The sequence below is a fragment of the Amphiura filiformis genome, chromosome 18 (assembly GCF_039555335.1).
Source record: "Amphiura filiformis chromosome 18, Afil_fr2py, whole genome shotgun sequence".
Lineage (NCBI taxonomy): Eukaryota > Metazoa > Echinodermata > Ophiuroidea > Amphilepidida > Amphiuridae > Amphiura > Amphiura filiformis.
Window position 1 is genome coordinate 5,957,501 of NC_092645.1, and position 14,234 is coordinate 5,971,734.

The following is a 14,234-nucleotide window of genomic DNA, read 5'->3' on the forward strand; positions in this document are numbered from 1 at the left end:
TCCCAAACAAAATGTTTGGTAGACTCATAACCGTCGCGATCTTACCTTTCCGATGTTGATTATCCCGACCCCGCCACCCCTACAATTTTGGTCCGAGTAGGGGATCCCAAGTCGGATAAGGGATTTATCATATGGTGTGGCGTCACCTTTTGGGTGAGTCCACCGGGGATCGGGGTTTTGTTATTTATTCATTTATGTGGGACAAAATGACTATTGGTTTTTCCGCATCTCGGGATCGATGCAAGAAGTATCTTAATCAACATCGGAAAGGTAAGATCGCACCGGTTATGAGTCTACCAAACATTTTTGTTTGGGACTAAACCATGTCATATTTAGAGAATAAGCGATAGAATTTTTATTTTGCCTATCCTCTACCGTGTGATAGAGCGACAGGCAGGTCCAATATTTTGAGTAGTGGATGCGGCGCGGCGGTATCCACTACGATAAAAATATTGGACCTGCCTGTCGCCTATCATCAGTACAGGCTAGACAAAATAAAAACTCCTATTGTTAATTCACATTCTTAGTCAGATAAATATTATTTTAATAACTGTAAACACATTTTTAAGCAAAACTAAGTTACCGTCATAAAAACTCCCTCATTATAAAATGAACGAAACTTGTTTACAACTTCACGTATTCTGTTGCGCGTATTGCTAACGCGTTCGCGTATTCCGCTTTTCGGTCTCGCATCCAGCGCGATACATACGCCAAGCACCTCTACACGCGTGTTACGCATTATCAAGACGCATGATGACGTGGGGTGCTCTACGGCCTGATAGACGGCACCGAAATCATGCGATAGTCCAATCAGAAATGTGTCTACGAACTAGACCACTCCCACTGACTAAGAATATATTGTAATCAGGGTTGGAAATTTGGTGAGAATCCATTCTCGCAAAGATTCTCGTCAACAAAGTAGCGAGAATCCATGGATTCTTTCAAAATTTCACTGGGAGAATCCAAAAGGATTCTCGCACTTGGTTGCGAATTTCTGACCCTGTTGGATTCCGAGGCGATGAAGTGTTGTGAATCTGTAGCAAAAGATGGCCACACACGCACATACACATTACACACCTCCTCTTGTATGAGTGGAGTTTGTGTGGTCTCCGACTCCTTTCTTGTAGTCTTGGTGAGCGTTTTGGTGCTTCAGCATTTTAAAATTAGAGTTTGACTCTATCTAGACTTGCTGGCCTTCCAGCCATCTCCGTAACTGTTGATGTGTTTTTATGTATTGTATGTATTATATATGTTTGTTATGGAGATTTTGGAAGTCCTAGGTTTGATATTGATATTGTGCTATTCCAGTTGAAGCCGATGACCCCCGAAAGGAAGACATGGCCTTAATCTAAATGCAAATGCAGTCACCCCATTTGAAATTCGCACTCCTTGTGTGGAAGATGAAGGTCTCCCATACGGAGGTGTATGGATTTCAACTGGAATAGCCCATTTTGGAACAGCCGACACTGAATGGGTGACTCCATTTGAAACTCACACTCCCTGTGGGGAAGATTAAGGTCATGTCTTCCATACGAGGGTGTATGGATTTCAATCAGAATAGCCCATTAACCTATATTCAGCAGCATCCTTTTATATTTCTTTTTGTTTATTTTTACTGCAGTATCTAAGCCAAATAGAGACTCTACTGATAAACCTACATCATCATCAGGGTCAACTTCCGGCTACAAAACCACTCAGCCTAGCCGAGCAATTCAAGCCAGCAGCCGGTTCGTGGTCATGCGATCAGTGCATGGTGTCAAACGAAGCCAACACGGACAAATGTGTGAGCTGCACGGCAGCTAAACCAGGTGGCAGTGCTGCAGCCAATGCTGCGCCGTCACGATCCAAGCCTTTATTTGGGCACGGTAGTGTAGGAAAATCGCAACTTCCAGCCAGTAAAACACCCGTAGTAAACTGTGGATTCGGGGACAAATTCAAAAAGCCGGCAGGCTCATGGACTTGCGACGCATGTTTAGTCCCAAACGAGGGCAACGTAACAAAGTGCGTCTCTTGTCAGACTCCAAAACCGGGTGCTGTGAACTCTAGTAGTGCAGTGGCCAAAGCGCCCCCATCATCGACGCCGATTGGTTTCGGTGATAAGTTTAAGCCGGAGGCAGGGAGCTGGAAGTGTGATACCTGTATGTGTAGTAATAAGAGTACAGTAAGCAGATGTGTGGCCTGTGAAACGCCTAAACCAGGAAGTGATCAGTCACTTAGTGCTCCACCTGGTGAGTATATAATACAGGAGCCTGGGTGATATTATTATTATTATTATTATTATTTCAAAGAACTTATAAAGCGCATTTCCCATGGACCAATGCGCTGTACAAAGAAAATAAAAATACATCAAAAATACACAGCATGGCATTAAGAACAACAATATATCACAACGTGGTAAAATATACTCCTAATTACATCAAAAATTTGAATAAAACAGATATGCGCAGCAATCTGAACCACAATTAAAATAATTAAAAATACACTTGAACCCAAATAGGGACATATATCATTATAAAATACATATTATTATCAAACAGCAATGTTTAAAAAGTATATCTTGTACACATCGGGAGTGAATACCTGCAAACAGGTCTATGAAAATACATAAAAAGACCTAATATTTTGGAAACAGATAGGTTTTTAAAAGTTTCTTAAAGGATTGCACATTAGGAGCCTCGCAAGAATTGGAAGGCAAATTGTTCCATAACCTAGGTCCTTGAACAGAAAAATATGCAAATATTAACTGTGTGATAGTCAAAATATAATGTGAAAGATGGATTGTTCAATTCCACAAGCCAGAATGGAACGTTCCATCTCTCACCAAGTGATTGTATTTCAACCATTACACAAGTTAATATTTGTGTTATATCACTCATAATAAATTTGATTTCTTAAAAATACTGTTTAAGATGGGAACTAAATTTTTTCCTCAATGCAACACCCTGTTTTGCTATGACACAATTCACATTTTGAGGTACACTCCAGAACTAAATCAAGGAGTCTGTGGCCTGCACTGTGATTGTGAAAAATTACCACATGGAGAGGCTGATGGTATAAATGGTAATCAACCAATGAGTGATCTGCGAACTTTGTGCATTTTAGCTTACAAAATCCAAACAACATCTTTCAGCCCTAATATTTTACTGGGGCAATAAGAAAATATGGGCATTACAGTGATACCAAAATCTCCAAAGATATACAGCGGTGCAAGTTCCCTCCTTTCAGCTGATTTCCTCTTTTTTGTTGCCAAAATGTACTAGTTTTCTTTCACTGTTTGCCCATAGTTGGCGTTTTTACCCCAATTTTACACTGTTTTTCAGCTTTTTTAGTAAATTGTCCTCGTTTTTGGGATGTGGCCTATCACACCCTGATTATAGCAAAAGTTGTTTAGCTGAGATATCTTACTTTCTAGGAAAATTGAACAATGAACCTCAAACATCAATTTTGGACATAGCCAGTTGTGGTTTGGGTCCTTTAAAGTGAAAAGAAAGAATGTCTGGAGTACTTTTAACTTTGGGACTTTGGTGGGATGAGCCTTTAACTGCTGTTGAATGATTGCTTTAAACTGGTTAGAAAAAGGCGCTAATATCACTTTTAAATAAAACTTCTGTCCGTTTCATTTGAATCTGACACATTCTGCCATTTTTCTTGCACAGCATCCGTCTATAAATTTGGAAACTCGTCTACCACTCCAGCATCGGGAGCATTCAAATTTGGAGCACCCACCACAGCAAACCAAAGTAGTGGTGGAAGCATCACATCTGGAGAGCCCTTAGGAGGATCTATCACCAGCGGAACCGTTGGCTTCAAATTTGGTGCCCCGTCAGCGACGGTGTCATCTGAGTCGAAGCTAAACGCCAATGCTGCGCCATTCAAGTTTGGACAATCGACAGATGACAGTGCAAAGTCATCTGCAGCACCTACTGCAGGTGGATTTCAGTTTGCTAATCCATCGTCATCATCAAGTGGTGGTTTTAAGATGGGTGGCTCGTTGACAAATGATAAGGACGGCGGCGGTGCACCGCCCAATGCCGATCCTTTTAAATCGGGGGCCTTTAACGCTCCCAAAACAACTAAGCCTGTTGCAAGTTTTGCAACTGCAACGAGAACCACCACGGACAGTGTAGCAAGTGCAGCCAAAGAAACGTCTGCACCAAGTAACCCACAATTTAATTTTGGCGCTGCGGCGCCTGGGACAAAAACGGACAGTGCCCTTTCAACAAATTTTAGTACTGGTGGTAGTACTACAGAACAGAAAACCACATTCAATTTCGGAGGACCAAAGACTGATGAAAAACAATCTACAGCAGCTACAACGAATCCGGCGTTTAAATTTGGTGGCACCGCCACATCAACAGAACAAAAAGACACTACTTCCAACAAGCCGGCCTTCAACTTTGGCGGCAGAATCCTCTGCGCTCAGCGATGCTACAAAGTCAATATTTAGTGGGCGAGCCAGCCATCTAGTCAAGCTAACGCAGTGTCAGAACAATCTGGGGGCAAGCCGTTGTTTAATTTCAAGTCGAATGCTACTAATACTAGTTTTCAATTTGGATCTGGTGGCAGTGGTGGGAGCAATGCAGCTGCCGAGCAGAAGCCAGCCCAGGAGAACAAAGCTGCTTTTAATTTCACCGCGACGACAGCAACAACTGGCGATAACAAATCAAGTTTTAACTTTGGCGCTGGGTCAAAGACGGCAGAAAACAAAGGTTAGTTTTACCCCATTCTATGTTACTGACATTCAAAGTGAAATGTGACAGGCAGTGTGTCCATTAGATGGATAAATAAGCAAAGTAACATGATGTCTGATAAGAACATAATCGGTGCCATTTTCTATAATGGTTGCTGCCAACTTGGCATCCGTTAATGATGAGCAAAGGTACATCTTACACTTCCCATAATGCATTTCTCCCATTTCAATTTTCTTTACTGATTAGCTATTTAGCTATCTAGTGCAACATTAGGCGATAGTCACGAAATGTGCTTTCAATAAACTAGGACATCCAGATCTTGCAAAAAATGTTTATTTCTTGGCTATCAATCTATGTTTGGCCAGTCTATTCTCAAAAAAGGGAAACTGTATAAAGTAATGGGAGTGTCATTTGATGAAATGAGGTATCATGTTGCAAAGGTTTCTGGGAAGGGTAAGACACCTTCTCAGAATGATGGGATAAATATTTAAAAATGGAAATTTTCATGCTGCATTTACTTTTGCGATAAAATAACAGCACAAAATATTCTTTTTGTATATAGGCAAGCATAGAATTAGAAAAGAGTTTGGGCAAGTGCATCATATGTCGGATAGGGATAGCTGCAAATTTGGCCAGTCAACCACCAGGCGCCAGTGCCCTGGAAGAACCAGCTTAAACCTGTGTTCTATCGTTCTGAACAATAAAAAACCACTGAATTGCCAGTTCTGCTACGGCACCTTGAGTTGGAAACCATTCCTTAACACAATAGTATTTGTAGCATCCTGCACCAGTCACTTGATTAGCATCTAGTACAATATTTGTCTTGTGCCTTTTTCTTCCAGATGCAGGGTCTTCAAATAGTCTAACCAAGCCTGGCACGTATGTGTTTGGGGGTAACACATCAAGCAGTAATCCAACTAGCAATACCACACCGGCTGCTAGTATCACACCGTTCAAATTTGGAGGTATGTAGTCACTCACGAAGGTTTTATCTAGAGGATGGATGTGATGTGTCTCCATCTGGCAAAAAATAAAGCAGTGATATCACAGGCAATTGAACACTGTTTTGTAAAACAACTCAAAATATCAATGACGTCATATTAAGTTATTAACGTACCCGGTTTGTGTCATAGCTGACCCATGTAACAAAACCGGAAGTAGGTCAAAATAACATTATAGTAATAACTTTCCCTAAGAGGAAAGTAGTTTCGTTTAATTAAATCTTAGTTTCCTGTTTCCCGCCCGCGTCCAAAGTAGAGAATTGCAAAATATTTAATTATTTTATTTTTATTTTGGATTTTCTCTTTTAAAATAACTTTAATGACTTCCATTTGATACTTTATGACTTTAATCATATCAACTATAATGATGGAGAAACAAAGAACATAACTGTACCATTACTTATGTATAAAATTAAACATAGTTATAAAATAATTAAATGCATGTTCTTAGCCAAACGGGTTGATGTAGATTGCGACCACTTGCTTAAAAATAAAGAAAATAATAGATAATTAATAATTAAAAGTCGCCTCATCCCTTGTTTCAACCATGAAACAGGAAACTAAGGATCTATTGTGAAGGGCCTTAGAGGATATCATCAACCTGATGAGTGCTAATCAAATCCAGGTTCCTCACTTCCCAACTCTGTGATTTGCTGAAAATAATCTGTTGCAAAAGATCTGAATGGTTGCACAAACATACATTTTAGATATTGTGGTGTTTTCTGGGCCGACTTTGTTTCAATTTATAAACTTAATGCTAGTATCAGCATTGTTATAAAATGGAATTTTTCAACCTAAAAGATCTTGTCTTGTGTTATTTAAGATACTGATGATGATCCATGTACAAGTTAGTACAAGTGTAACGAAATAGCCAACTTGAAAACTTGTTTCATTAGTGAGATTCAATGTATATTCGGATTCCCATCAGTTTACCACTGTGATAACTGCTCTAAATGATGTTTAGGTGTGGGTCAAAATGTTTTAATAACTTTTAAATGTCTGTGTATATAAAAGTCATTAAACATTTGTAAAATGTTTGATATGAAAAAATACTTGTCAAATATTTTTTTAAATGTTATTGCAAAGTGCAAACTATGCTGTCAACACAAATTAATGTTAGAACGTTTTGAATCAAGTTTTCAAAAATGTTTCTGAATGTCATAAAAATGTTTCGTACTGCTTATGCAACCCAACTTCTAAACATTTTCTGTAAAACCTTTGATGTTTTCTAAGAGATTAGAAAATAACCTGGATTAGTAAGGTCTCATAAATTGACATTTAATTTCAAAAGTGGCTATTGAGCCCTGGTTCTTGTTCTGTGATTTAATTAAACAATACAATATTTCCCTATATTACTTTTGAAGATACCTCTGCCCAAAATTCTGGCGCATTTGTGTTTGGAGGAACACCGGCAGCATCAGCAAATAGCCAGCCGACACCAGCATCGTCCAGCGGCGGAGGTTTTTCATTCACTGCTTCAGCACCAGCTACAACTCAACAGGCTACACCCGCATTTGGAGGTAGGTGTTATACATATACAAAGCTTTGTTTCAACCTAAGTTTTGGTTGTGACGTACGTGTATAGTACACTGGTCGCAGTGGCTGGTATCAGCATGCTTGCAGCACAAATATATTAAAATTCTACCATACTGGAGGTATAACAGAGTGTAATGAAATTTGGAATTGAATACATCCAATTGAATACCATCCAACTTCCCTTATACGGACCTGTCTGTTATCTTCTAATTTTGAAACTTTGGTCATTAGATGGACATAATTCATAAATACATAATTCACTAAATCCCCCTTAAAGCTTACACTCCCCCGGCGTAAATATTGAGCCGTTACTAAGCCGTACAAAACCTTTGAGTTTATTGGAATGACCACTCAAGACCCTATGACAAAATGCACAAGTTTTGCCTGATCTCAATCAAAGTTCCAAACCACTGCTCTATGATGATAGAATCAATTATATATCTCCCCTTTCTCTCTTCACAGCTTCCAGCACTACCACCAATTCAGTGTTTGGCGGATTTGGATCCAACGCCTCCTCTGCTAACCCGTCTCCTGTATTTGGCAACCCAGCTCCCACCACCACCTCTACGGCCATACCTAATTTTGGCACCACGGCGAGCACACCTTTTGGGTCGCAGAACCAACAGCAGGGCGCAGCAGCACCGGCGTTCGGAGCAGCTAATTCTGGAACACCATTTGGTGGTTCTCCTGCACCAACGTTTGGGGCAGGATCGGCGCCTGCTTTTGGAGCTGGTAGTGCAGCACCAGCCTTTGGGAATAATGCCACTACGACACCGGCATTTGGAAATGCAAATGCTACACAACAGAATGCAGGTATGTAGTACATGATATGCTGGCCGTTAAGACATAATAAGGAAATACATGTATAGGGTAGCTTATTATTAATATATGTTGGAACATCAAAGTCTCTTCAAACAATGGGTTATTCCAGTTGAAATCCATGCACCCCTTATTGAAGACATGACCACACAGGGTGTGTAGATTTCAAAAAGGGTCCCCCTCCAGGTAACTCCATTTGAAATGCACACTCCCTGTGTGAGATATTGAGGTCATGTCTCCCATAGTATGGATTTCAACTGGAATCGCCCAATATAGTACGTTTTTGCCAAACCTACATACATATTTGCAGCTTAAAAGAAAATTGAAGGAAAGGGAAAAATGGCCTGAACCATACAGGACCAAATTTTCAACAGGGATTTAAAAATTTTGACCAATTTTCACCTATTTTTGCAGCTTTCCAGCCAAATGCCACAGCAGCCTTCCAGTTTGGTGGCAACAACACGCAATCAACACAGCAGAACAGCAGCGTCTTCAAATTTGGGGCCTCCCAGAATAATAACAGCGCTGCTCAAAATTCCAATTCATCCGTAGGGAACGCTTCGCAGGGCTTCAACTTCAGTGCACAGCAAGCACCGTCATTCAATTTTGGCGCATCGGCAGCCAGCACACCGAGTGCAAGCGCATCACCTTATCAGTTCAAGTAAGTACTACTGAGAGGCTGGTGTCATTCTTTATGCCTGACTAAATGACACAAGTTGCATTGAAAACAAGGGGAAAAGATAGTAGGGTATGAACTATGTTTTATGCTGGTTTCATGCTTTCGTGCCGCTTGCGGCGTACACGCATTACAGACAAACGGACAAAATCGAGGCTCATCATTGCTTAATACGTCATGCAGCAGCCGCAAGCGGCATGGAAGTATGACAGGGGCAACACTTTTGTTAAAAAGCAGAGCCCAGTTCAGCAGATGAATTTTGTGTGAACTAGGAGCTACCAACCAAGAGGTATAACACACTGCCACATGTATTCTGGCATGCAAATATTGGATATTGATACCATTTCAGTTCTAAAGTAGCCCCAGGAACTTTTTCATGGTGGGCAAATGGAAATTTATGTAATCCCAGGTCACTTTTACAGCTGTGTTTGACATCTGACCTTGAGTCACAGCAAATATATTGCTAATTTGGGGATCTATTCCACCATAGGGCTAATAGCCAAGGTCGGAAAATGGGCTATTCCAGTTAAAATCCATACACCCCTATGAAAGACATCACCTTAATCTTCCACACAGGAAGTGTGAATTTTAAATATGGCCTACGTGTATGAGTGTCTCCATTTGAAATTCACCCTGGAAGATTAAGGTCATGTCTTCCATAGAGGGTGTATGGATTTCAACTAGAATAGCCCAATGCTGGGGACTCTTAGGCATGTTCTTACTAGGTCTGTTTGAAGTAGGGATGTGTGCTCTGTGCTAAAGGTAGCAAGGTGGTGTAACAGTTAGACCATACAATTCATGATACTAACATGGTTTTCATTTTCTTTTTTTCCATTTGACCACTCCAGTGCCTCAGGGAGCAATGCCGCCAGCAACCCCTTCAATCCAATGCCCACATCCAGCTCAACACACAGTGGCAGAAAGATCAAGAGAGCTGTCAGGAGAAATATGCGCAAGTAAAAACAAGACGAATACCGTAAAATGTACTCCCGCAAGATATGTGCCCTATTGGTAAATAAGAGGATAAGGCTTACTGGAAGCTCTCGACAATCCACTGAAGGATTGACGACTTCATTACAGCAGTAGACAGGCCCTGCCAGATGAGGGCTGGAATTTGTCGCTTACATATTGACAGTTAAAAGAGTTGTAATTTATGCTGGCAAGCTGTAAACAGTCACCACTTGCCCGGAGTGTCTAATTGTAAAGTTGAGTCGATTACTATGGTTTTGTGTTCGTCTTGCAATTCAAGAGGGAAAAGTGGAATTTGGCTTAAACTTAAATGCCAGCGAACAAGTTTGGAAGCACATCAACTTGCTAATTACCTGAGCAACCGGGAAAGTTGATCGAGGATGTAAGCATCTGTTGTCCAAGAACAAAAGTAGGTGCACCAGGGTATAAGAAGCACGCAGGTACGATACGATACGAAAAAAATCTTGAGGTCCATTTCAGAAAATTGCATGTGAACACCGAACAGATGTGACATTATTTGAAACTAGTGTTTATCATCAGTGGTCATCTGTCGTCGTCGTCATCATCAGTTGAAAGAGGAACAAGATGTTCATGCAGGATTCAAACTTGGCTTTTGAATTTGTCCTAGTGTATTGACAGGCACATGTAACCTCGAGTGCACGTAGTAGTAAACAGGGGCTACTGTAGTGTCAAGGTGAAAATCTTAATACATACCTATATCAATCATAAAAGGGGTCTGAACCCTGTCAATGTAACTTGTAGAATTTTGAGCTGTTAATAGCCAGTGGATCACAAGCTGTTAATAGCCAGTGGATCACAACTTCAAAAGGGAAGCCTATGGCATATCTAATAGCTGATTTCAGACATGATGCAATATGGGCTATTCCAGATGAATTCCATACACCCCCTATGGAAGACATAACCAGGCATGTGAATTTCAAATGGGGTTACTTGAATGGGTAACCCATCTGCACCCCCTGTGTGCAAGATTAAGGCGATGTCTTCTATAGAAGCGTGTGGATTTCAATTGGAATAGCCGTATATCAAACCCAAGCATTGGGGGTTTGATTTGCTCCATAAATTTTGTAAATAATGTAAATACAATAAATAAAACAGGAGGAAAATATATCCTGTCCGATATTTTTTTCTTCCGCTTTGTAATAAAAGACAGCCCACCCAATGTGTGTTTTGGTGACGGTAGTAATCATATGGTATAATAAATTTAGGGAAAAGTAAACAAAAACAAAGTTATAAAAGTACTATATTTTTCTATTTTTGCTACTTCGCCTCTGTATTCCATGATGTGTTTCTGAGTCATTTTGTGAGTTAGCTTTGCGAGCGCGAGATTGAGTAACCCCCAGGTCAAAACCTGAACCTTTTAATGCGAGTATACGAGTTTGAGAATATAAAATTGAGTGCATTTATGACATTTAAGAAAAAATAAACATTGTACAGATATTTCTATTTATGAGTATGTGCAACATAAATCGACCATTGAGGTCATAGGTCATGAATTGACTGACCTTTAAGGTCAAGTATAAGTTAGGATGATAATAATACATGCTGTTTGTTAGTAAACTGGTGCCAAAATAGATCTATGGAGCAGAGGCGATGTCAATGGAAGAAAATTGTGTAAATATTGTAATGACCTTTGACCTGATCCAAAACCATTGGTTGGGCTGTGTTTACCTTTATAAGGGCTAGAATTTTGACAGTTTGCTTTTTTGTGAATATGGGAATCCAACTTGGTTCTTAGCTTGAATAAATACAGGAAATTTATCAAAATCCATGATCCTGTTCTAGTGATGATTCTGCCTTGCAATTTATGAGAATCGTCCACAAAGCTGTTGTTGACATGATTGCATTCAATATGGATTTGTTTACCCCCTGGACACTACTGGTGTTCTAACAGCATTTCTGATTGGTTGATAACTTGAAATGCTCATTTCAATTGCCAATTGTAACTAGGCTTTAAACAATTTATGGTCAAACTTGAATTTGCAGTTGATCTTATAATACCCTCCTTGATTGGTTCAAAATTGGACACAATATTCATTATGGCCAATGAACAGCTAGGTAGTTCTCATAGGGTTAAATCCAGATTGACACAAGGTCTGTGCAGTGACTGTGAAGAATCAACACAAATTCATTGTGCAAGAAATGATTTGCACAATCTTATCCAAAGTAATTCCGTTGATATCATACTGTTAACCCCATGAGAACTACCTGCCGATTGGCCAAAATGAATATGGATTCTCTGGAATCTAAATGGATTCTCTGGGATTCTCTGGAATCTAAATGGATTCTCTGGAATCTAAATGGATTCTCTGGAATCTAAGTGGATTCTCTGGAATCTAAGTGGATTCTCTGGAATCTAAGTGGATTCTCTGGAATCTAAATGGATTCTCTGGAATCTAAATGGATTCTCGCAAAAGTGAGACAACAAAATTGTAACCCTTATGTTTCTCATTCCTTTGCTGTATATTATTGTGCCTTCTTTTGACTCAAATTAATTCTAGGTGCATTGAAATAAAAATTTTCCAATGGATGCATTTTCCTTCTTCCCCATCCCCACTCCAAAATGAATGTTATTTATTCTGAGTTTTTCTTAAAAGGGCATTATGATAGCAAGACCTTGATCGTTTCACGCCTGGTTCTAATTTTGATACAGCAACTTTTGGAGACATCTGATGTATACCACAAATTCACAACATGTTTACAATCACTACAATGGGCTCTTGCAGTTGATATCCTTACACCCCCTTTGGAAGATGTGACCTTAATCTCACACTCAGGGGGAGTTGATTTCAAATGGAGTCGCCCATTCAGGTCACCCCATTTGAAATTCACACCACCTGTGTGGAATATTAAAGTCTTCCATATGGAGTGATTGAGGATTTCAATTGGAATAGCCCTGCATATTTAACAATGCTTGTGTAGCGGGAAAGGTACAGCTATCATGAATGTTTTTATGTGACCCTCTTTCATAATTAATGTTATTATGTTACAAAATCTTGATACCAAATTTTTACTTACCATATAGAATGGAAATTGTCATGATTTGGATTGATCATGTTGTGTTGTGGACTCGAGTTGGGGAACGAAATTACTAACAAAATTATGAATTTGAATTATTATGGAAATAGTTTCTTTGCTCTGTTTCCTTGAGTCTGATGTTGTGGTCCTGCCAGCTTGTTGCACAAAGTCCCATGCTATATCTTAAATGGTAGGGGTCACAGGGGTTAATATCAGGTTTTTTCCCATCTTGAGAATAGCCCTCGGGCAATAAAAGGCTTGAGATTTTTGCGAGTACACCTGAGAACTCCTTATTTGACGTTGCGCCGATCCGCACATCGTTTATTGAACATTGTTACTGCGCATTGCAAGTTGTTGTGACGTCAAATGACGACATCTCTGGTGTGCTTGCAAAAGGTATGTGGGATTTACTGAAAAGGTCAATTAGTGCAAGTAGGCTCCACCTGCAATAGCTGCCCTATAAACTTGTAACAAATATCTGCATTCTATATTGTACAACATCTTAAAATATGTCGCCTGGCAGCTATTGTTCTAAATGCTCAAATAATGTGTTTCTCACCTTGGATGTATAAAAATGTACTACTTAAGTGACCATTTTCTGTTCTTGCAGCTGTACAATTCTAGTATCATTTCAACTGAAAGTGTTGTTTATTTTTGGAAATTATGCCCTCAAAAGTTTGTCAATGTTTTATTTTTCGTAAGTGTATTTTAAAGCTCAAAATGTGTGTTTGAATGTTCAAAGTAAAAGTGAAATTAAAAGAAGGACCTCGCAAGGTCAGTTACCATGGTCAAGGGATTTTCAATTATTTGCCAAACCAAAACAACCTAAATTTCTTCCAAATTAAAATTTTGTGTGTGTATTTACAAACAGATGTGCTAATGGAGCAGTCAAAAACGAAATACCGTATTTCATCAAATAAACGCCTCCAGGGGGGCGTTTCATTTTCCCAAAGGGAGGTGTTTATTCAAGGTCAATTTTAGAAAGATAATTCACGTTAAAATCATTAGGTAAACTTAAAACTCACACTAAAATGATGAACTTGAAACACTGACTTCTGGTTCACTTTCGGGTTTCCAATCCAGATTTTCGCCAAAAAGTGACGCTATTATCGACCATGTGAGCAACTTGGTAAGCTTACTACACAAGATAGCATGGAAATATCAGCATTTTGGAAACATCTTGGTTGAAAAAAGTGGTGTGGGGTGTTTATTTGAGGGGGGGCGACTATTTGACGAAATACGGTAACCAAACATGAAAGCAGTCCGATAATTTGTGACAGCAAAGTTAGGATAGTAGTACTTTTATTATCGAGTGAGGCTGTCGATTTTGCAAATTGGTTAATCATGTATGCTACTTGCTAATCATTTACACTTGCAGCTATAATTGTGATCAAATTAACCTGAAATTGTTGATTGTTTAGCGGTGCAGTTAAAACAAGTTGTTTTGTGCAGGCAATCTCTGATAATTCCTTATTTATTATTTATTATTTGAATTTGTTCAACTGC

The 14,234-nt window shown here is 39.5% G+C and overlaps 1 protein-coding gene across 1 annotated transcript in view; it reads left to right on the forward strand.

The window, feature by feature from the left end:
• The window catches only part of LOC140139700 (uncharacterized), a 36,332-nt gene extending 24,374 nt beyond the window's left edge, over positions 1-11,958 (forward strand). Inside the window, 8 exon segments of the mRNA XM_072161402.1 lie at positions 1,128-1,132; positions 1,622-2,228; positions 3,657-4,709; positions 5,534-5,656; positions 7,057-7,212; positions 7,691-8,041; positions 8,462-8,708; positions 9,572-11,958. Of these exon segments, the coding sequence (XP_072017503.1) occupies positions 1,128-1,132; positions 1,622-2,228; positions 3,657-4,709; positions 5,534-5,656; positions 7,057-7,212; positions 7,691-8,041; positions 8,462-8,708; positions 9,572-9,683 (2,654 nt within the window). The 3' untranslated portion in view covers positions 9,684-11,958.
• The last annotated feature ends 2,276 nt before the right edge of the window (positions 11,959-14,234 follow it).